Genomic DNA, 25142 nt, shown 5'->3' with positions numbered 1-25142 from the left:
ATGACCGTTATCCCCTTGAGGAGCATCGGAAAAGAGCAACTGTTTATCCTTGGAGGAGTAACGGCATGGGGGAGTAACAGTTCATCCCCTCGCACTTACCCCCTAAAGAGAGGAATAGTTGTGGCAGATCAGTTGCTCCCCTAAAGGAGTAACCTCAATACCGCATTTCCTCCTTTTCTTCTTAGAACGAAGTGCTCGAAAACTCTTGTCATTACACTTCCGGACTGCAACTCGATAGTCGCGTACAAGATGGCAGCCACCCTTACTTGATATAATCCGAAATTTCGCCGCAGAATGGCTCCAGCCTCGGGTAGATTCCCAGAAACGTGCGGGGCCGCTGGACATTCCTTGACACTGCGTATTCTTGCATCTCCTGAGGTGAAACGAAGCAAAAAAAAAAAAAAGAGAGAGAAAGTTTGGCACATCTGCGCAAAACTCCCGATAAGCATTCAACGAGCAAATCGTCATGCGAGAGCAAGTTCCTGAATACCTCGAAATATTTCCAAATAGAAACGCCGGTATCAAAGAAATATTTGTGTACTAACCGATGCTTTAAACACTAATGAACGTCCGTAGAAAGTCGTAAAAAACTGTAATCTAAGCAAATAGTAAAAAGAGAGATTAAAAGAGAGCTCGAGGGATCGTCTCCGCAAGATGTTTCAACTATGGCGCAGTTAGCGTGCTTTATTTACTCAAATGAATATTATTCGCGCATTTATAGTGCAGTCATCGCTAATTCATTTTTTTTGTGTATTTCCTGAAGTTCTTAAAGTTTCTATACGTGACCTGCACTCAACAACCGTTTTTTTTTTGCATTTGCATATGTCCCTGTTTCTGTAATATGCTAAATAACTGTTGTCTCGCGTCGTCTGCTGAACGGGAATAACTGCTATGGTACAGAAAGCCTACTAAGACACTGTCTTACCTTTTTTTGTCTAACTATGAGCGCAATTAGTCGCACACGTATATAAGCTTGAATTTGAAGCTTTTTAGGCTGCTGAAGTTTACACAGAGGCTACTCAAGTGGGTACAAGCCTACACGAGGGTCGTTAATTAAACGCCCGGAGAAGACATTTCTCACTATCTGAAGCGGCGCTGAAGTATTCTGGCAGAAAAAAAAGCCTTTTTATTCGTTTGGTCGAAAAGGATCGATTTTTTACTGAAGTAGAGACCAAACTTTTCCTGAATTTTGTACCCGATCCCCAGCGCCGGTATTATGTACTTTCGTTTTGCAGCCGAAAGTGGCAACTAACCAGCTTGTGTTGCAGTCCTCCTGTACTGAAAACCGACCAAATGGACCCGACCGGAGGCTTTCAAAGTCCCCAACATTGTCATAGCGTGGCCTCGAAGATCTGGGGCCGCTCGGTTCAGGAACTTCACGGTGGCGTCGCCACTAGTATTTCGCTTGCGGGTCTGTTACTTTTATTTTATTTCTTTTTTTTTTATTGCCATGCTCGCTAAGCGTATGACCACGTGGCTGCTTTGTTTTAGCGGGATATTAATTTACTAGCGAAACCTGATTTTATTGTCGTTTTTATTCTTCCTGCAGCACAGGTGACGTTACTAACGTGTCACGCTCGACAGTTTAGGCGCGAAATATGAACAGCTTAGCTCGAAGATGCTTTCTGCCTTCGTTTTGGCTCCTTTATATCACCGCCTGGATTTTGCAATGTTTTTCATTGACTAGTGTTTTCCGTTATGGATCATTGCCTTTATCATAGCTTACATAAGTTTAACGGTAAGTATATATCTACTTTTAATTTGCGTTATGTTTGTGGCAAAAAGTGCGCGAACAAACGCGTGCCCTGCGGGGCTTCCTTTCTCCAAACAGCCTCTGGCTACGTGTCTGAATATAGCGATGCATGTTTCATATATTGTACTAAAAAGCAACATATAATCAAAAACTTGATGACAGTGAAAATGGGAGAGCGGGCCGCACCGTAGAGGCACAGCGCTGTAGCGCGAAAGGCAGGAAGAAAGGGTAAAAAGGTGACAAAAGAAAAGATAGACAGGGAAAGAAAAAGTCGGCAGAAAAAAACAAAGATCAGCATTGGGAAAGGTATGCCGATAAATAGATGAGCTATAGACAAATGTGACGAAAAGACAAAGAGAAACGTTGATATAGTCGGATACAACTGTAGAAAAAAGGGAGGCCCCGCCCAGACGACAGAAGCGCGACAGCCGATTGCCTCCGCGACTAAAATAGTCCCGCTCGAAAAATCGTGCTCCCGAAACGCGTAATTCTCGGTATAAATAAAGACTTTTGTACTTTGTTGACTGGTTTAGTAGAGCTCTCATGTGCTGCAGCACGTGCCGGATAGCGACAGAAAAGTAACCCCGTGCCTTCTACTTAGCTGCCCGTCGTCTGCTCTTTAGCTTCATCGAAAGTGGCAGAAGTATAGAAAGAGCAGCTCTGCATGGCTTTTACGCTTCTTTACATGTACACGGCGTATCTATACTACTCGTTTTTCAAGCTTAAAATGAATCAGTTGCTATTGAAAAAGTACTTATGTAGAACAATGCATTTATCGCAACCATTACAAACCCGGGCCGAGAATACGGTCGAGGCAGGAAAGTACAAAAATGCTTTAGTCATCGTTTTAAATAAATGCTCTTGGCTTTAAGTAGCACAAAATTTATATTTTTTTTGTTTTCACAATTTCGCGGCGCGCATTCTACAGCTTCCGCGTGCGGTGAGCACTGGTGGACAGCAATCAATCGACAGTGTTACACAACGCTCGAACACCGTCGCTAGACGCTCGGCTATCTCCCTGCTGACAATGATCGTTCACGCTAAGTTGACGGCGACAAATCTTTGCGTTGAAGGCTTCTTCTGCAAATATTTTTTGTTCGAGACACTCGTAGGTTTCTTTCATGCGCGATAGATAGATAGATAGATAGATAGATAGATAGATAGATAGATAGATAGATAGATAGATAGATAGATAGATAGATAGATAGATAGATAGATAGATAGATAGATAGATAGATAGATAAGTGAAAAGCTTTTCTCCTAAGCGCTCACCTTGAGGGCGGTCAGCGCGAAGGTGATATCGGACTGCCTCGCTTCGACCTGGAGATCGTCGATGGAGAGGAAGCCCCAGTCGTAGACGCTGAATGTCCAGTAGCTCTCGTAATCCGCCTTACCCTTGGGTGTGCGGAAGGCATTACTGAAGTTCTCGGCATCGCTGCGGTAGAAGGGGATGTTTTTCCTTAAAAGTACGTTATTACACTCATCGCGTAGTTATGAGCACGTGGTTATTAGTGCAACCACCTACAAAATTGCGTCTGCAGAAATCGCTACAACGCACAGGATGGAATTCGGCGAAAAATGTTTGCAGCTGAAATCCAGCAACCACGGCTGTACGTGACGTACAGCGTAGGCCACTCTTGAGGGAAAGAGTATTCTGGTGCTGATTATCACCAAGATAAGTTATAGAAACCTGTTGAAATTCTTTTTTTTTTACGGATAGCGCATAATTAAGCTATCAGAACAGCCAGCTTTTACCCCTTCGGTTCGAAGAAATGTTGCCGTTATGTTAACTTTATTACTGGTTGATTCCTGTAACACTGGGGCATACCGAACTAGAAGTGACAAATATGCACCAATGAAAAAAACAAAAACAAAGCCACCTTCTTCGGCTCACCCTCGCACTCTTTCACTCGTACCTACAGCCTACGGCGCGTGGCCACGGTGTTATCGCTATCGAAATTTATACAGAACATAACGGCGACAGCAGAAATGCGCCTACAGTCTCCATGCAATCGGCTATCGCAATACAAGTGCGAAATTCGCTCATTAGCAAATGACCGCGCTTGCATGAGAAATATGACGGAAAACACCGAGTTTCTTTCCACGAAGCGATTATACTTCACAGTCGAACTTGACACGTGAGCGTAACGCACCCTACATATAAAAATTGGAGGACGCTTAAGCTTCGCCTTCAAGAGTGGAACGCGACAGCGTTCCCGTCGACCCGCCAAGGGGTGTAAGACAATGGGCTACGGCGCAGCGACTACGCGCCCCGCATCGGACGCGGTGAGCGTCGAGCAACGCAGCGTTCGGCGCGACAACGAAATGTGCGCCGGAGCAAGCGACGCACGCCTGAGCCTTAGAAACAGCTCGTTTCTAAGGCAACACCGCGTTCACTAGAGGCGCTTTTGTACCGCTTTGAAGCATCGAACTCCTTCTCACACTCCGGAGACCCTGGTTCGATTCCCACCCAGCCCATCTTGGAAGTTGCTTTTTATTTATGAAGTGCCTGCCGTGATTTATCGCTCACGGCCAACGCCGCGGACGCCGACACCGACGCCGACGACACCGGCTTTTCTTCGACACGAGCTCCTTAACGCTATCGCGTTAAAATGCTGCGTTTAACGCGGAGTGCCATGTATACGTGACACGTCAAGCTACGGCGCGGGCTCCTTCGCTCTCAAATTTTGCACGGAGGTGCAATATCAGGACGCATGAAATTTAACGAAAAGGTTTGATGCATCAGTTATCCGTCTCATCAGGAATAAACCACTATACCGTGTCGCGTGCGGCGACGCTAGGACAAAGAATTTCGATTTTGTTTCAGCCAAAGCTCCCCTTCCCCCCCTTCCTCAAACATCGTAAAAGAACAGCGCCGTTGGAAAAGGAAAGAAAGAGACATGTCGGCTAAAAGTCCCTCTACACTCCAATATTCTTCCCTCCCCCAAGATCCGTGGCACCCCTAATGGCCAACTGGCGTCACGTGGGAAGGGCGCGTCGTCTTCGCATGTTCACTCTCTCGCTGCGTCGCCATTTTAGCAACGAAATCGTGAACGGGCAGGTGTGACACCCTTGTGGTTCGTTAGTGTTGTGCACGGCGCGGGTTGCGCTCACCGTGGCTTTAATATTTCATGACGATAACAACCATGGTCGTTCTTGCCGCGGTGTTAATGTGTTCGCGCTGTTCCTACAGTCGCCGTGACCTGCACTCAGCCTTCACATGCCAGAACCGATTCGGCGGAAACAGGAAGCTCTTCGCGATACCGCCCAGCAAGCGTGATATTGCGAGAATGTATACCTCGGATACACCAAACTGACCGGAAAAATCATCAAGCTCTGCCACTCGTCGCGACTGTGCGAAGTAATCTTGCGAATACTATGAAGTAACAGTGTATCTGTCGGTTGGAATTTTTAGCTGTGCGCTATTACCTTTGGGTTGTCATGCCGTTGTACGTTTAGCATGTTCCTTGCAACGATACCATCGCCTCACTGTGGGAGATGTTTCCCTACTCTGCGCGTTCACGGGAAGAAAGCGTGTGAGCATGTTACAGCATACGCCGAACAAGGCGACGAGAAGCTGCGCGATGACGTCACACTTCGATGGGGACATTGTGCCGCCGGTGCTGCCATGCGTGTACCCGCACACCATCTATATGGTGCGAGCTGCTCACCTGAAGGACACGGACATGCCGTATCGTGTTTGTTGGCCAGCTTGCCCCTGTTTGACAAAACGGTGCACGGGGGCACTCTGTCGCTGGACCGCGAAATCGTTGTTTCTGGGAGACACTCCCAGCGAATCGAAAAACACGAAGTCGCAGAGGCCGTCGTCCGGGAAGTACAAGGGTTCAGGACCACCCACCACGGTGCACACCGTCAATGGTTGGACGTGACCTGTAAACGCTGACGTCGATGACACATCAGGCGAATCCGCTCTGCGGAAAACAGGAAAGCCGATGCACGTTTCGCAAAAGCGAAAAAAGCCGAGGTCATCGGAGGACTATGGGCGAAGTGAAGCGATTGCTTTCCGGCAAAGGCTGCTCAGACGCGGTGCTGCTCCTCCAATGTCTCGTTACTCTATCATAAGAAGCCAACAAACACTGACACCAAGGACAACATAGGGGAAACTACTTGTGCTTAATAAATGAAATAAAGAAACGATAAATTAATGGAAATTAAAGTGGATGAAGAACAACTTGCCGCAGGTGGGAACCGAACCCACAACCTTCGTATTTCGCGCGCGATGCTCTACCAATTGAGCTACCGCGGCGCGTTTTCCCCATCCACTTTCTTTGGTGTTTATGTGCGCTAGTACAACCCTGGGACTTTTAGCCAGCGCCACCACTCGCAGACCTTGGCGGCGGCCGTGGAACGTCCTTTTTGCCGCAGTCCACATGCTACCTGAAGGCATCAATGTAGCCGGATTCGAGACCCTCGTTATGTAATAAACGAGAAGAAAGGGGGTTAACCGAGGGGCCCGATTTTCATTAGTCATATCATAAGAAGACAACAAACGCTGACACCAAGGACAACATAGTGGAAATTACTTGTGCTTAATAAATGGAATAAAGTAACGATAAATTAATGGAAATTAAAGTGGATGAAAAAACAACTTGCCGCAGGTGGGAACCGAACCCACAACCTTCGCATTTCGCGCGCGATGCTCTACCAATTGAGCGACCGCGGCACCGGTTCCCCATCCACTTTCTTGGGCATTCGTGTCTCTTAGTAGAACCCTGGTTGTTTTTTCATCCACTTTAACTTCCATTATTTATCCTTTCTTTATTTCATTTATCAAGCACAAGTCATTTCCCCTGTGTTGTCCTTGGTGTCAGTGTTTGTTGGCTTCTTAGGATATGAGTAATAAAAATCGGGCCCCTCGGTTAACCCCCTTCCTTCTCGTTTACTGCGCTTAAATAAGAAATTTGAGGCATCAAATGCAAAAAAAAGAAGCATGCCAGTTTCGCCAACTGGCATTTTCTTTCTTTCTTTCTTTTCTTTTTTTCTTTTTTTTATGTATGATTGAGGATATGGGCCGCGCATTGTCGCTGACAGCGGTAAATTACGGCACGCCATTCGTTCATAAGGGAATTTTAGATTTTGCCCAATCAATGCTCACACACTCTCTCTTTACCTCTTTCTATTCCCCTTTCTGCCACCCCCAGTGTAGGGTAGCAAACCGGATGCTCGTCTGGTTGACCTTCCTGCCTTTCCTGACCTTGCTCTCTCTCTCTCTCTCTCTCTCTCTCTCTCTTAGGCAATCGCGGCAAATTTTCGCCGTCGCCGTGATGTCCCGCATAAAGTCGAAGCGCAGAACAATGAGCGCACGGCGCGCCGTATTGTTGCTGCGGGTGCGAGGGGAAGTTTCGAGGGTGAGCCGAGGGCCGAGCGATGCGCGCCCTCTCCCCGCGCGCCTAGCGTTGGCTGTCACGTGATCAAGCGCGCGCACACTCATCTATAGAGGAAGAGAGCCAACAGTGCAACATCCCGATTTTGCGAAAACAGTTGTTTGTGGCAAATAAACAAAAGCTGTAGTATGTTACACTTCATATTTCTGCCGTCAGCAATGATGAAATTTAACACGCAATCATCCAACGGAGGTCTCTCTCAAATCGCCATTGAGTCGCGTGAGGTAAGGTTCCGTTCCCGATCACTCAATCACAGCTCGGCTACATTCTTGACTGTATTAAGTTTTCTGCGCGCTTTTCTGCCTTGTTCGTGGCCACGTGAATAAATCTAGCGAGTTTTCTTTCATTTTTCGATGCGTGAAAACCCTGGTGCGAAGACAGTGGGGGCAGACAAGATGCGCCTACCGGTTGTGGTCGACGGTGTCTTCGCTCTGTAGACGACCTGATTGACGACGTCTTCTTGACCACTGCCGCCGCTGCCACCGATGCCGCCGCTTAGCACATCGTCGTCGTAGTCTGTTCCATCACCCGTTGCTGCAATAACGACCGCGAGAGAACAAATCCAACGTCTAAGTTCACATTCACCAAAGGAGCCTTAATGACCACTCGAAACCGCCCTTATAAACAGTGATCAAGAGAAACGCTCAATAAGTGAAGCTTTGAGAGATGTTCAACGTTCTGAAAACCTCGAAGCGTTCTTCTTTTTTCTCCTTCGTACTTTTTCTGCCTGGAGACCACTTGGTCGAAGAAGCGTTTGTAGTAATGCAGGCTCACTTTTTTGTTGCCGTTCGGCAATGTTGTATTAACTCTTGAGAGCCGCTGCCAGTTAAAGGCAACAAAGAACCGAATCTCGAGAGGCTTAAATACGCTAAGTTGAAATAGTACGGATCACGGTGTTATTTTGCTTCGCATTTGTCCCTCCTTTGAGCTACGAATCCGGCAGGGTCATCTCAATAGTCATCGTACAGGAAGTCTCGACATTTCCCCAGCTGCCCTGCAAACAGCTATCTCTGTAACAGCTATCTCTGTAACAGCTATCGCTGTAACAGCTATCGCTGTGAAACGCTTTCCGCGATGTTCCCGCAGGTAGCGCGTACTCACGCACCCAATACATTGCTACACCCTTGCTGGACACCGCGTCAAGTTCCGTGCGTGGAACAACAGACGCGTTCGCAATAGCGAACGAGGAGCCTTGAAGGCACTTCGCGGGACCCGAATATTCATGTGATCTGAAGGATCTTAGCTTACCAGACGGGAACACAAGCGCGAAGAGAACGTAACTGGACCTAGTGCCGTCTGGTGTTTGCATCACATATGTCCAAGCCTAGGCAATCCATTGACACCAAATTCGTCGCTTTCAAACAGAAGCATCTTGCCCAAAGATGTCAGAGATTGGCTTGGCTACCTGCCCAAAAATTGTGCCTCAATGAAATTTAGAGCAAGCGAAGGACTACAATGCCATTCACCCGCTGTGGTTGCTCAATGACTATGGTGTTGGGCTGCTGAGCACGAGGTCATGGGATCGAATCCCGGCCATGGCGGCCGCATTTCGATGGGGGCGAAATGCGAAAATACCCGTGTACTTGGATTTACTGCTCGTTAAAGAATCACAGGTGTTCGAAATTTCCGGAGTCCTCCACTACAGCGTGCCTCATAATCAGAAAGTGGTTTAGGCACGTTAAACACTATTAAGTTAATTACCTTACAACGCTATTTATTAACGATGCGTGATAGCATGAGTGCAGCTATAAATAAATAGGTAAATAAATAAATGGGTCACACTGCAACGAAGGCAAGAGACGGCGGTATCGGTGGAAGTCCAGTTGTTATCTGCGACGGCAAGTTATTCCTAGTGTTTTTATTGGTTTCTGAAGACTCTTCTATGAAGCGTTTTGTGTGCAAATGTGCCTTCGAGATGTGCAACCAGGTCGAATTTCATTTGTGATAAAAATAAATATGTAATGATAGCACTCGCTCATGTCATGTTCTAGGAAGAACCTTTGGCTGCTTCACCGATGATTGACGTGCTACCATGTGCGAGAAAATCATTTCAGTCGCATTTTTATTAGAAGAGTCCACTTCGTCGAGCGTGGCATATGCAAACGGTAAGCACGGTGCCCTCGCCAAATACCCTCCGTTAGCTGATAGCATACGTAAATAGCAGAGCCCTGTGTAAATACGGAGGATATAGAGTGCATCCTATGCTTTTACACAAGGAAATGCCGCGATTTTCTTTGCGTATGCTATTCTAAATCTGCTTATTAACGTAGCGCCGAGTAATTAAATTTTCGTCTTTTATTGTCCTTGTGAAGCTAGCGCAAAGAGTTTGCTCTCAACTTCTTTGGTTTATGGCTGAATAGATTGTTACAATAGTTTACTCGGCCTTACGGGATATTCAAAACAAAAACTAAGCAAGGCGTCGTGGTGTGCGTTCAATAAACATATCTACTTTAACTGTCCAAACCGCCCGTGGTTTCAAGGCCGCTGAAGAATAAACAATTCATTAGGCCCAATGCGGCGCTTTCTTGCCAAGGCGTCTCGTGAGGCTTGCAGAAGCCAGGATAGCCGCGAACTATCTTGGAAATTGGGTGGGCCAGCCATTCGTAACTTGCGACTCAAGTAAGCCGAGAGAAGGTGGAAGATTTATTCACATTTATCCGGTGATCAGCGACAACCAGAGGGTAGCAACATCGTTTATTGCCACTGAAGGGGGAGCCGCGGATGCTGACATGTTTCACACCGCTGCTTCTTGGCTTACCTAAACATTAACTACGTACGTTGAACTCGGCAAATGTTCTATTACAATCGCGTTACAGAGATATCGCTTTACCCGGACTATCGCTTTATGCAAACATTTCTGGTTTTCATACCAGGGCCCATGCATTTCGGGTCAGATAGCGCGACGAGCATCGGCGGCGGACTGTGCTCAATTGAGAGTTTTACAAAAGCATTTACAACCAAACGTAAGTGCATTACGTACGTAGAGAAATAGCTTTTGCCTCACTGCGCATGCTCCGTACGCGTCATCGGTTTCTGCGGTGTGCGCACGCTGTGCTAGCGTACGTTGTTTAACGAGTTTAACCAAATTGGCTTAAAATACGTTATGCTTGAAAGTAGAAATAGCGTTGTCGAACATGGACGCCGCCTGTGGCTCCCACTTCAGCGTGAATTCCCGCGGTGGCTGCGCTCTCGTTACCGTTGCTCATTAGTGAAAGCTCCAATGAGCTTTCGCTTCCTCTAAACTGACCTTAAAAGGCAGTTACGAGTGCATCCATAGCGCGTCCTATTTCGGAGATCATTGGACGATGCCGGCATCCGTTGGGATAACGAGACGCGCCGGCATAGAAAGGAAAGCGTGGCTGCTGATGGACTGCCTTGCCTCGGATATGTATGGCACGAGACACCAGAGGGCGCCCCGCCTTTCGGCGCCTTCCTTATGCTTTTAGCGCCTTCCTTATGAAGTGCCTTCCTTGTGAAGGCGCTAGTGTTTATCGTACCAGGCGACAAACGCTATTCTGAAAGGGTCTAAGTACTAAGTGCGAAGCCGCAAAGCACGCACGGCAGTGCGCGGGGCAGCACACGCGGTAGTTCTTCGCGTTGTTTCGTTATCCACTCGGAGAGGCAAACACCGCTGCGACGGCCACACCGAAACGGGACGGCAGCTCCTTGAACGCATCTTTCACGTGACCAGTACCGATAGACAAGGCAGCTGCTAACGAATGTAATCACAAATTTCCCCGAACTAATGTCCTAACTGCCGATCGCGATGCGTTTAAACATGCGTTTTACGAGCTCCCACAGTCTCGGAGGGCCCTCTACCCTACTATGGCTTCCTGAGAGCCCATGTGATGTGAACAATACAGCACTTATCAAGATGTAGTACATTTCGTGTTCCGATGACTTCTTTATGACGAGCGTTTACTGTACGAGTTGGAACGACACAGTTGCTGATGTCAAGAGCAGTGATTCGCGCAGCACAGGAGAACAGGAACCCACACCGCGCAGCTCGGCATGTGTGCCTCTCTTCTTTTTGCCTTACTGCACGTTAGATTAGGTTGCGTAGTCCAGAGAAGGAGACGCGAAGGCATCGAGGAGTGTGGACGCACTCGCATCACGCTCCGCAATTTCCATGTTTTTCGTGTGGTCCAGTTCTTCGAACCTACGAAAAGTGCACCTCATCGTTTCCGGGAAGTCAAGCGGCAGCCAGGGAGGCCAGAATTTTGGCCCTTGGACCATTTTTCACGGAAATACGACCAAGGGATTGCTACCTCCACAAGTGAGCCAGTGTAGGCCTACCGACGAGTAGCGAGCGGCGGCAGCCGCGACGCCGGCTGCGACTCCGCCACTGCCGCGACGCCGACGCAGATGGCGTCTCAAACTCCTGCGCGTTGTGCGAAAAGCGGTTCAGCGGGAAGAGCGTCGACCAGCCATGATTCCAACACCGAAGAGCACATGGATTGCACGGACATCCGACCGCACCAGGCGATGGCCACCGACGCAGGGATAAGCCCATCACCATCCACCATCAACAGCGGTGAGAATACGACCGACAAACGCATTCAAGACGCCCAAGAGGGATGGACCACAGTTGTGTCCGTCAGGGAAAGAAAAATGCAACGGAGAGAACGTGCGCAGGAGCACCGGAAGAACGAATCTCCAAAGAACGCAGACAAGCCAAGATTTCGCACGAGACGCAACGGGAAGAAACTACCACCCTTGCCAAAGGACGATTTCAAGGTCATTGTGAGACCGCATCAAGGACTCCCGCTTCGAGCAATTACAACTCCCGTGATGGCCCGTGCTATTATAGAGGCTTGCAATGAAAAGATCCAAGGTGAGCAGTTTCTGCTACGTATTAAGCCTGGATCGAACATTGTAATTGTTTCAACCCCAGAAAAGGAAGTCGCAAACACATTGCGCCAGATTACATCACTCAAGATAAATGGAAAACCCCATGCGGTGAAAGCGTATGTAGCTCTGGGGGACGGAGCAGTTCGGGGGGTAATCCACGGACTCACCCCACATACGCCCTCAGACGTCCTTAAATCGAAAATCAGAGTGCGCACGCTGAATGTGGAAGTCGCTCACGCGCGAATGCTGGGGGACACTAAGAGTGCCGTCATTGTATTCTTCGGAAACCTAGTACCAAGATATGTGTACTACGAGGGAGGTGAAATGGCCTGCTATCCGTATCGAAATACAGTGCAAGTCTGCAAAACATGTCAAAGGGTGGGTCACAGAACTGATGTGTGCCCACAACCGGAACTGTGTGTGTGTAGGATTTGTGGAACGGCAGATCCTGCAGACGGACACGAATGTAACCCGAAGTGTGCCTCATGCGGTGAAGCCCACCTAACGGGGGACCGAAGCTGCAGAAAGCGTCTAAAACCGGTCCGCCGACCAGAACCGTCGTCAGGACGCCAAGAACGGAAGCCATCAAAGGAACGCAGCCTCAAGCGTAAACAAAGGTGATTCGAGTCGGAGGAAGAAGAGCACGGATATACCTCGGAAGGATCTATTCCCTTCGACCAGGAAAATTTCCCGGAAGTACAGCGTCAAGAAACCGGGCGGGGACCAGAGAAGTCCAAGATGAAGAACGCAACACCTCAACACCCTCAGTCCAGGGAAACCATTGGCCAACCACAAATGGCGGCACCAAAGGTAAGCTGGGCGCAAGTTGCAGCTCCCACTGCACAACATCATGCGAATCACAAATCGGTAGCGGATCAGAAACTTATAGAAGAAAATAGATCACTAAAAGCCAGTCTGGCAGAATTGAAGAAAGAGATGGCTGCCCTTAAGCAAACAATACACGACCTCGCAAACAAAACAAAAGAAGCGTCTACAACACATGTTAGTAAACCGACACCAACACCAGAAGAGCCCATAGGCAAGCAGCTGGAAACAATCACACATCAAGTGCAGATAATGTTCGCAGAATTGCGTGCTCTTAAGAGACACGTAGACGACTCCCTAAGCTGCATCAAAGTAACCACGCGAAAACGCCTTAATGATAGCCCAGGAGCTCCTACCCGTCGTCCTAAAGTGATAGAGACGACGGATAGCGATAGTACCATTCATGGCTGACACGACACACAGAAACACTGAAAACCTTGAGGTATGGCAGTGGAATTGCCGTACGTTGCGTAACAAACATGCTGCCCTTGCACAATATATACAGTCAGCGCCAGTCCTACCCGACATTATATGCCTACAAGAAATTGGGCAAATTACACAAAAACTAAAAGGATACGAGACGTATTCCAATCCTGATTATCCTAGGGTCGCCAGCTTTGCGAGAAAAGACCTGGCCCTCAGCGTCACGTATATGCCACAGCACGACACACAACATCAAATACTAACGGTGTGGCCATGCAAAAGGAATAAAGCCAAGACTGTAATCGTAAATATATACAGTCCTCCTCGAGAGCGAGCACCATGCTTCGATACCCTACTAATTTATGCAATATCAGACATGGAGCGAAAGGACAAGCTGCTAGTGGTTGGTGACTTCAATGCACCACACTCCGCCTGGGGTTACAACAAAGACTCCGTGAAGGGAAAATCACTAGTTGAGACGACAGATCGATACAGGTTAGAACTCATTACAATACCGGGGTGTTACACACGTTTAGGCAATAGTGTAGCGGCGGATACAACCCCAGATCTAGCTTTCTCGAGCCATCCAGGGGAGACGCGGTGGACAAATTTGGAGGAAAATTTGGGCAGTGACCATAACATTGTCTCGATAGGTATCAATTCCCCCAAAATCCGTCGCTCCCTAGGGAGGGCTTGCATTACAGACTGGACTGTATATCGAGATAAACAAGAGCAGCTCATTTTCCCAGAAGATATTGAAACCTGGGTGGAGCAAATACGCGAAACACACGAAAGAGCAACGAGGGAGATTGCTACAACATCGGATATAACAGCGGTAGACAGCCGCCTCATACGTTTATGGGAAGCACGCAGAAGCCTGACGAGACGATGGAAAAGACAAAGATTAAATAGAAAGCTCAAAATACGTATAGCTCAACTAACACAGGAGGCTAATGCTTATGCACAAACACTAGAAAACAATACTTGGCACCAATTCTGTGAATCTCTACAAGGAACCTTACACACAAAAAATACATGGGCCATTTTGAGAAGCATGATAGATCCTGCAAGTACAAAAACAGCGACGAACCGAGATCTGCGGTTGCTTGAATGCGAATTTAGAGACGCTGACACCCATCTCCTACACACACTAGAAGACATGTATATAGGAGCAAATTCCACGCAAAACCATGATACTCCCACATATTTAGGAAGGAACAATGAGGAGCTAGATGCCTCTATATCGGTGGCAGAGGTCTTCGCGGCAGCGCAAACTTTCAAGAAAAATACGGCGCCTGGACCGGACAAAATAACAAACGCCATGATTCGCAATCTTAGCCTCAATGCTTTAACAGGGCTAACAGATCTTTTTAACAAACATGTATGGACTGAAGGAGGTCAAATCCCACAGGCATGGAAGCATGCAGAGATAATTCTAATACCGAAACCAGGGAAACCGAGGGACATAAAAAACCTCCGACCCATATCCCTTACCTCATGTCTGGGTAAGCTTTTTGAAAAGGTTATACAGATGAGACTCACTAGGTACATAGAAAACAACAACCTTTTCCCGGAAACTATGTTCGGCTTTAGACAGCATATGTCGGTACAGGACGTGTTTCTCCTACTGAAAGAAGAAGTATTAAACACAGAGAGAGGAAATGCAGACAGATTCATAGTAGCATTAGATATCAAAAAAGCTTTCGATACCATCTCGCACGAAAGCATTTTAACGGAACTATCGAACATGCACTGCGGACAGCGCACTTATGAATACATAAAATCCTTTCTAGACAACCGCACAGCCACGATAGGGCTAGGATCCACCCGCTCAGATGTTCTACAGACCCCCAAAAGAGGAACGCCGCAAGGTTCAATTCTTTCACCGCTACTCTTCAATATAGGGATGAAAGGACTAGCGGTGAAACTACAACGGATCCCAAACTTAGGACATGCGATTTACGCGGACGACGTAACTCTCTGGACCGCAAAGGGATCTCTAGGGGAACGTCAGGAAACCCTCCAGAAGGCAATTGGCATTGTTGAGGATCATGTCACACAAGCTGGCATGAATTGCGCCCCGGAGAAGTCCGAACTAATCCGAGTAAGAGCGCCTTATACACGAAAGGACGATAGACTTCCGATAAAGCTTGCTCTGGGAGGTCAAACAATACAGGAGGTATCTAAAGCTCGGATACTCGGACTATGGATACAGGAAAATGGAGCAGTAGGGCACACGATCGCAAACCTCCGGAAAACGGTTAACAGCGTGTCTAGAATGATAAACAGAGTAGCAAGAAACAGAAAAGGCTTCAAGGAGGAAGAGACGATAAGGCTCGTACAGGCACTTATCATAAGCCGTGTAACCTTTGGCCTTCCTTTCCAAAAAGTCTCAAACTCAGAGGAAACTAAAATAAACGCCCTTATACGCACAGCTTATAAGGCGGCGCTTGGTCTACCGATTTGCACTAGCACGACCCTTTTTAATGCAATGGGTATTAGCGACACGTTTGAAGAACTCGTGGCTGCAACACTGATCGCACAACGAGAAAGGCTCAATTCCACGGAGCAAGGTCGAACACTTCTCCGTCGATTAGGGTATCCACTCAGACCGGCACATTGTAACGACCAAACAGAACTACTCCCACCGAACATACGAGCGCAGATCTCTGTGTCCCCAATCCCTAAAAACATGAGCGAGAAATACCACAGACAACGGCGCCTTGCACGGGCCAGGACACTCGAACGCAGGTTCGGTAGAAATCCGGAGGTTTATTACACGGACGCGTGCAAACAGGATAACAAAACTTTCACTGTGGTAGCCACAAACGCACAAACTACTATTTCCGCAACAGTCAGAACAGGGTCGGTGGCCACAGCAGAGGCTACTGCGGTGGCTCTGGCTATACGTGACGCTGAAAATAGAGCACGTTCTGCGGTAATACTAACCGACTCGCAGTCGGCATGTCGCCTTTTCATGGCAGGCACCCTGCCCAAACTCACCGTCAAAATCCTAGGAAGAAATCTCACGGAACACCACGCTATTACGTGGTGTCCGGCGCACGCCGGAGTGAGCGGTAACGAGAGGGCGGACCGCCTCGCTCGAGAATATAGCATCCGAGCGACGGAACGCACTCTCGTAGAATCTCCGCTCACAGCAAAAGATATCTTGGAGGCACAGAGACGAGGAAGGCAACGGTATAGCTTTCCAGACACATCCTTGGACTCAGCGCAAATGCGGGACTGGCGCCGACTACAAACCCGTACATACCCACACCTACTCCTACTACACCACATACACCCCACCCGGTATCCCAACACTTGCCCTTGGTGCGGAGGGCGGCCATCTCTTGACCATATCACATGGTCGTGCCAGAGTCGGCCACAAGAAATCCAATCACCCCTTATGGGGCAAAATTCCAACAGTAGGCAGTGGGAGGTGTGGCTAGCCAGCACGGTGCGGGAGGACCAACTGGCCCTTCTCGACCAAGCCCGGCGTGCCGCGATCGCCAGTGGGGCCCTGGACTAAGGGACCCACCCACTGGACCTGAGTGTGATTTTTTTTTTCTTTTTTTAAATAAAAGTTTTCTACTACTACTACTACTAGTCCAGAGAAAGGAGGAACTCCCGGCGCATGCGCGTTGAGGTCGTCGCGCTACTTCTACACGCAAGAAAAGCACTTGCGTTTGCTTGCCTATATACGCTATTCTAAAAAAAAACGCCTACTAAGCGGCAATGTTGCTGCTTACGTCCACTGCTCAAGATCACCACCAAGAAGACGGCGGCTATCAGCATGCAGACGAGAAGGGCACCGATGACTGCACTCAGGCACCACTTGCGGGTGTTCTCCTTAGGGCTGGAGGAACACGAATTGAACAGGGTGTGTTCTGAAGGCCTTTCGTTATACCACGTGAGAGAAACATATTAGGTAAACAGACAAGAGCTTGCCGCAAAAACTGATCGCGTGCAACAGAAGTGAATACTGGTTTACTTACTCCACATCTGCGAAACGAAGAGGAAAAGAAACGCCATTAGCGACGCTGTTTCTACGAGCTACGTTGTACATGCAGTCGATTCCATTTCTCTAGAAGCAACCGACACTCCTAGATACGGTCCACAAGACACTCGCGGCTTCTATTTTGTCGAGCATTCTGCCAAGCAATTTCAGTCCTGAGAAGCAGCGCAGCCATTTTCGTGAAGCTTGACGCTTTTTAGGAGCCTTGTTTGAGCGCGTTTCGAGCGTACGTAATCGAGGATGACTGTAGGGACTCTGCTGCCCAAGGGATGCCATGTTTTCCTACTTTGCTCCAATGTGGCTACATTTCAGACCTCTTAGCAAAACTTCTGTTTAAATTGAGTAACAGATTACTGTTTAGCGTGCTTCGGGTATCAGCAACGAGTACCTTCTGTGGCGACTGGGGGTCCGAAGATGTTGCATATTCTTTCCTATCCGTAGAGGAGTAAGGGAACGTGGGGCTGGGCCATATATCCAAGACGTTTTACGCACAAGTTTATATTACATATTACAAGTTTCAAAAAAGTATGGACAAATAAGTTCACGAAGAAGTTGTAGCAGCCGATCACTCCAGCCGTCCGTCGCTCTTTTTATGCCCTGCGTGGTGATCGTTTAGTCGCCTCCCCCAATCCGGCGTCAGGAGACCGATGACCTCAGGTCCCTCGGAATAATAATAATAATAATATTTGGGGTTTTACGTGCCAAAACCACTTTCTGATTATGAGGCACGCCGTAGTGGAGGACTCCGGAAATTTTGACCACCTGGGGTTCTTTAACGTGCACCTAAATCTAAGCACACGGGTGTTTTCGCATTTCGCCCCCATCGAAATGCGGCCGCCGTGGCCGGGATTCGATCCCGCGACCTCGTGCTCAGGGGGATCGAATCCCGGCCAGTTTTGTCGGTAACATACGTACATCACTAGGCACAAACAAGAGATGGGGAATAGCACACTGACCCGGTCTCCGGCGTGTACGCGCCAGTTTGGGCGGCCTAGAGGTGAAGGACCGTCGCCTCGCTAATTGCCCCAACCTCTCTTGAGAAAGGTATTCCAGTGGTTCTCAAAAAGCATCCCATTTGAGAACAATTTTGACGAGGCCGTGGGCCCGTTCCCCATAATTGCGCTATTCGTGACCGCAGATTGTCGCGGGTGACGTGAGCGATTCTATTTGACTTTGTGCTGTCGTGTGAGCTAGCGGCCGTCAGGGTGAACTTAGTGCCGATGAGCGCGCGTTGAAGTTAGTGTGCACGTGAACGTGGCCATAAACGAATAATTATGAATGAGTCAGTGCCCGCTTACACATTGCAGATGGACGTATGCCGAAGTCACACCAGCGCTGGCCGGCACGGACACAAAATATTGCTGCTCTGTAGTGAATGGCGGCAGCTTGTCTGATTAGCTACTTGGCTATGTCTTCTTTCATCTACGTTCTGTGCTGACTTGTCTTTCTTGGTCATTATCAGGGATTATGCAAACTAGTCTTTGAGCTCCCCATATATGAAAACCCTACTGCTTCCCTTTCTTGTGTTTCCCACTGTTGACATCCTGCACATTCAACGCGCGCGCTCACGCGCTCTCGTTTTCTTTGTTAATATAGCGGGCGAAGTAATTTAGAAGAGAAGCTTACCGAATCTTTCAGCTGGAAACAGACAACGGAGAACCACCGGTTTATAGTTGTCCATGTTGTTTCGCAAGAGACACGACAATGAAAAAGGCGGGAAGGAGGTGGTCCTGCCGTCACACGATTCCGAGTCTCTCAACTAAATTAGTGCGAATAGCATTTTATAAACATGCACAAGCATCCAGAAATTACAAGCAACGTCACCAAAGAGTAGTTGGAGACCTCTGAACAGACCAAGGTGCCCTCCCTCCTCCCACAACCCGTTCCATAAGAAAGAAACCTGCAAGTTGCAACATAGGGCCTTCCAACTATACAAGCCTGAAGTAAGTTTCTACAGTGTTCAGTAATATCCCAGAAATATTAAATATGTGTTAAAGTTCGGAGTGAATGCCCAAGCGAATGAAGTGCTATGGAAGTACTCAGCACATTTCCGAGGTCATTGCACTCGTAGGGGGTCGCCTTCTCGTGGGCTTCCGCGATTGCATCATCTCCTGTGTGGAGTTCTAAAAAAAAGCAGGTGTTTTTCTCCAACGCAGATCCTCGCTGCGGCGCACCCACCATTGCAAGAGCTCTCGCATTACATTCCCGCACAGACCATAATGCTGCTACGCGAAGACAATCCACCAATCGCAGATCGCGACGCGCCCATGACGTCACTAGGCTCGGCGCGGTGACACGGGTGGCGAGTGTTGTGTACGAAAACAAGAAGCGGGCACCCTCTGGTTCAGTTCTTGGCTGATTAAAACCCACACTAACAAAAACTGACGCCCTAATCAGGGTTCACGAGATGGTAAACTGTCACATCGGGGCGCAATTTTTCCTGTGCACAATTGCCGCCCTAACAATTAAACGGCTGCGTTTATTTATTTGGTTATTTGTTAATTTTGCAATATATAAGAAATAGCGAATACTATAAACGATTAGCATTGCTCAGGAAGATAGAAGAAGTTATCAAAGAAGATAAGGAAAAATTAATGTTTTAAAGAATATTTTCAACGGCCGTTAGAAAACTCGGGGCACCAACAATTTCCCGGGAGAAATCATACCATTGAGCAATCATGTGAGGGAAAAAGGAATATTTAAATGCATTAATGCTTCACTTGTACGTACAATTTTTTTTACTATTGTTCCTCCTGCGGGAAATATAATGGGGTGCTTACAAATGTTTGTTTTTATCAACGACTGTTTGGTGGTAGTACACTTGAAACAAAACTTTTAGGCGAAGCAACTTCCGACGCAATGCCAATGGTGTCTAGACGAGATCAACTACGATGTCACATCTTCTAACAAAAAAAAAATACAATAGCCAGTGACGAATATTGCGGAGCGCTTCTGAACCCTTTCTAGTTTGTCTCCGGGCATTCCGGTGCTCGAGTCCCATGCTACGGATGCATACTAAACTATGGGATCTATGATAGTAAAATAAAGTGTATCAGTTTTATACACCCCCTTGTTTCTGGTCAGATCACTTCCATGAAACTCTGGCGCTTCCTCGTAAGCGAGTGCTATCACGGCCGCAGTCCCAATTTCGGACGCATACAGGTGAAAATACGGGGGATTCGGCGGCCTTGACAATGTCTTGGACTCATATTGGCGTTCAAAATTACAACAAGAAAGTCGCATTCTTTCCCGAAAGGCGAAGCATCGACTGCGATAGCAAATTAGTGGAGAGCTACGCGAAGTAAGGATAGCTGTTTTCGCTGGAGTATAAACCTAACAGAAGCATACCAACTAAATTAACAGGCATGGTGTCACGTGCGCTCAAGCAAACATGATCAAACCTGGCTCCATGACCGCGGAAAGTCGCTTCAAAACGCCGGAGCGAGGAAGCGCGGCAGCAGCAGCGAGCGAATGGTCCTTCGTGCCGCGTCTCACATCTACGCGAACTAATGCGCGGAAACAGCGCGCACCGGTCCCGTCGCAGATGGCTTTCCAGATACAGCGGTACGACTGCCGCAGTAGAACGCTCCTCCCCTTCCCTGCGCTCCTCGCGGTGCCTTGAGCGCGACGGAAGACAGCGCGCTTCCTCCCTGCTTCCCTCCCCTGCCTGTGCAAGGTTGCGCCGCGAACGCCGGCACACCCTCGCTCGCTTTCGCTGGCACACAGAGCATACGGCACGTGGCGACGATTTTATTGCCTTTAGACTTAATACAGAACCTCAAGGCGACGGAAGACAGCGCGCTTCCTCGCTGCTTCCCTCCCCTGCGTGTGCAAGGTTGCACCGCGAACGCCGGCACATCCTCGCTCGCTTTCACTGGCACACAGAGCATACGGCACGTGGCGACGATTTTATTGCCTTTAGACTTAATACAGAACCTCAAGGCGGCGGAAGACAGCGCGCTTCCTCCCTGCTTCCCTCCCCTGCCTGTGCAAGATTGCGCCGCGAACGCCGGCACAGCCTCGCTCGCTTTCACTGGTACGCAGAGCATACGGCACGTGGCGACGATTTTATTGCCCTTGGACTTAATACAGAACCTCACGGCGACGGCAATGGCAGAAATTCGCCTGGTGTCCCCATATAATTGCTATCGCAATAAAAAAACAGCTCTAAGTGAAAGCTGTCCTATAACAAACTATTCGTAAATCTCTTGGTTTTTGGCCTACTTGTTGTCGAAATAAATAGGCGCAAGGACACGTGAGAGAACAATTGGAGTCCGTGGTCTTTTCAATTGAGATGCTATTTCAACAAATCTTAGAACCGGACACCATACTGGCCACTTACTCTCTATTGAGGTCAGTCCTGTTGTGTAATCTGAAAGATGAAAAGTGTTTTGCAGATCGAAGCAACTTCGAGTAAAGTCGGCCACATAAAGCTTAAGTGGAACCAGAACACACGGCTAAATACACTTGTAAGAGTGCCCAAGCGTCGGTCAAATCAACGGAACAAAACCTAGCGCGTGCTTGAGACGACAGACTGGAGAAATATAAAAATGAGGAAAAGCCGGTAGAGATGCCATCTACAATGTGCCACGCCAACACACCTTCACCTTCGCGACGCCGCAGCTTTGGGAGCATCTGCGCTTGTTGACGAAATGAAAAACGATTGTGGTGAATTCAAAACTAAGCAATAGATTGCGCCTGAAGCTTTTCTTATTAAACTGCCGGCATGAAGGATGTTCAAATTTCCGAATAATGCTGCTAATTCCGCGACGCCAGCTCGGTGTCATCAGCTCCTTGGTTTGTGCAAGATATTAAAAAGAAAGGTGAAACCTTCGTCCCTAATTCTCTCCCCTGGAAAACACCTAAAAAAATGTGCAAATATCACCATGAAAGAATGGTCTTTCGGTTTACGATCACTATGCTTTCGCATGAGTTTCCATATGGAGGCCCAGAATACCCGCAATATAGATACCGCGATAAAATCTTAGAAATGAACACCGCACTGTTGCCACTTACACATCGACCTGGTCGCTCCGCCATATGGAGCTGAAAATTGAAAAAAAAAGAAGAGAAAACAGAGGCGGCACAGTTGGTCACAGTGAAGAGATCTAGATTTGAGTCGAGCCTGTGTTTGAATGCGACTATATAGCCCTACGCCACGCAACCATAAAATATCCCTACAGTTAAACGCCTCTGCCCCAGTCTGCATTCCTAGTTGCTCCGTAGTAACACTGCTGCACTAGAAGTATTGAAGGATTTACTTACTCATGAACCCAGTGGTCGCGTAGGTGGTATCTGTGAACGGAAAGGCGGGGCCAATAGTTAAGGACATGTGTCATAGAAATGTATTTTTTCCCTAATTTCTGCGAACCTGGTTTGCAGCATCTGTATATACATGTTATGTCTACTCTCGAAAGAAGCAGTGTGTTGGTAGCTTACCTCTCTTGGGCTATATTTAACGTTGTTACATCGAAAATCTTCAACTCTGTTTCTTCAAAAACTCAGTGTGTTTTACGACGAAAGGAAAGGCCAGGACAGAAAATTTGCAATTTTTTAAGGACTTCCTATAGGGGGAGAGGGGCATTAGGATTTACTTTAAAACAGCCGTCGACTTGCTTCGGTGGAGGCTCTGTGAAAACCACGTTCTACTTCTGAACACAAAGCCGGTGGTTCTATTCTCGACGGTGGTGGGCAGTTGTCCGACGACAAACAGTTTTACATCTGCGCAAACAAACGACCACGGAGAGAGAGAGCACAAAACGACAGGCGCAGTATCCTTCACGGACGGCGCCTGTCCTGTGTGCTCCCTCTCTGGAGTCGTTCATTCGCGCAGTTATAAAACAGTTCGCTAATATGCACCAGCTCGCCCAACAAGAAGTTCTTCTAAGCTACATTTGTCCGATGACGTTGATTCGACTCATTGCGCGCGCGCCATCCTTACGTTGCAGGCTAAAGCGACCCATTCCAGCTTGTCGAAATGTATCGGGAACCTTCCACTTAGGGGCCTCTAAATATAGCCTAGTGTCAGCTTGATACGTCACAATCCCACTCAACCGCCGATGAAATGAAGCAACGAATCAACAAAAAGTGCCAACGCACGCCCTCAACGAAGTCCCAGTGACAACAGTGAAGAGGTGTCCCCGACTACGAGACGTGTGCCCGAAAACAGCGTGAACTGTTTCAAAAAAGGCTCTTGAATGACAAATGGCTAATACTGCGCAAACAGCACTTACCCATCTCGCTGGGAATGAAAGGGGATTGTATCAGGCTTGGCTGACTCGATAACAATGGCTTCCGCTTCTTGGCCCTTCGTTTTCGTTATTGTCGTCGCGTTTCTTTGAAATTTTGCACGTGCCCCACGAGCAATGGTTTTGCCAAAGGTTCGCCATCGAAACAGCATAAAATTATTTTTCTTTTTGCCGCCAGCTTGATCCTAAATAATACAATTGGGAAAAGAAAAATTTGAAAATAAGCCTAAATGTAACGGACAAACGCTGCTACTTTGGGATGGTGATGACTGTTTCGTCGGTAGGTTCAAAGTGAAACCAAACGCAGCCCACATTGAGGGGGTGACCAGGACAGGGGATTCCATGCAATCATCTTAATCCCTGCCACTGTTTCCAAAGCTCTCGTTTACCGCACACCTGAATAGAAACAGCATGGTTGGACGTGAAAAGAAGAAAACAAGGAAGTGTACTCTACACATACCCACATTGGCAAGCACCTTCCATAGTCTACAGAACAGTTTTCTTTTCCATACCTAAACTCTTTTTTGTCAAACAGGGCAAGTACTTCCCCCCAAGCAAAGCTTATTCCTGAAAAAAATAATGCCACAATACGTTGCATTAAAAAAAGGCTGAACCAGAAGATTGATAACACGCGCGCGTGAGAGCAAAACGTGACGTATACCCACGTCGCAAGCTTACCTGCGACGTATTTCTTATAGGTGCAAGACTAAAGCATTCCACATAAGGAAAAGGAAAAACAAACGTCTGATCACTCCAGTTCATTTCCCTTGTGTTTGCTTGATTTAGTGTCGAAATAGATTTTGCTCGTAGGAGGTCTTGATCGAGCTCATACGTCGGCGCAAGGCTGGCCTCGGTGTTTAATATTGCGATGCCCATCATAAGGGAGCCGCTCGAAGAGCGCCTGCCGGCACTGCCGGAGCTGAATCGTTCTTCAGCACTGGCTGTGGCCGTGGCACGATGCGCGACGTCGTGCCTACTGGCAAATCGCCGCTTTCCTTGAGAAGTATGCTTTGCGCACGCGCTATGCCTTTCGCGGATGGGGACTGCCCGTTTCTTGATTCTAGTCGAAGCAACTTCATTCACGACTCATGCGACGATAAACGAACGAGACTACGACACGAACGCACGACACCGGGACCACCATATTCTTCACGTATTAACGGGTTGTCTGCATTATTTTCTTGTTCGGATCACAAATCGTTTGTTTGTTTTTTTGCATCGGCTTCCGGGTCATCGGGCTTATGTCGTGGTTGACTCCTGCAAATAATGACGAACGCATTCACATATCCGGGATTTTTTTTTTTCGGTGGTTCGTATATTGTCGCGCGCTTCCTCCACGTTACCGCTCCCGAGGTGACGAAGAGGACGTGAGGTAACCTGAGTGCGATCCAGCAGCGCTCGTTGAGGTCGTTGAGCTCTTTGCAATCCGTCCTGCCGGGGATGACGCGTGACTCTTTCCTTCACGACTCCAGCGAGACTCATGAACTCGGGCTTGCCCTCGAAGTTTCCTGACTCCGACTCGGACTGCGGCTCCTGTCTCGTCTTTCGCTCATGGACTGCACATTGGCAAGTTCCTCCAGCAGGCCATGATGCTGCAAGAATCGCTCCGATGCCGCCGCTAT

The 25142-nt window shown here is 48.1% G+C and overlaps 1 protein-coding gene across 1 annotated transcript in view; it reads right to left on the bottom strand.

The window, feature by feature from the left end:
• LOC142591365 (uncharacterized) overlaps nt 1-5196 on the bottom strand; it is a 22604-nt gene extending 17408 nt beyond the window's left edge. The window contains exons 1-3 of the mRNA XM_075703690.1: nt 5183-5196; nt 3026-3212; nt 267-373 (exon numbers count right to left, since the gene is read on the bottom strand). Of these exons, the coding sequence (XP_075559805.1) occupies nt 267-373; nt 3026-3212; nt 5183-5196 (308 nt within the window). The remainder of the gene's footprint in view (nt 1-266; nt 374-3025; nt 3213-5182) is intronic.
• Nucleotides 5197-25142: the final 19946 nt, after the last annotated feature.

The sequence above is a fragment of the Dermacentor variabilis genome, chromosome 8, assembly GCF_050947875.1.
Source record: "Dermacentor variabilis isolate Ectoservices chromosome 8, ASM5094787v1, whole genome shotgun sequence".
NCBI classification, from domain to species: Eukaryota; Metazoa; Arthropoda; class Arachnida; order Ixodida; family Ixodidae; genus Dermacentor; species Dermacentor variabilis.
This window is presented reverse-complemented; position numbering and strand designations above follow the sequence as displayed.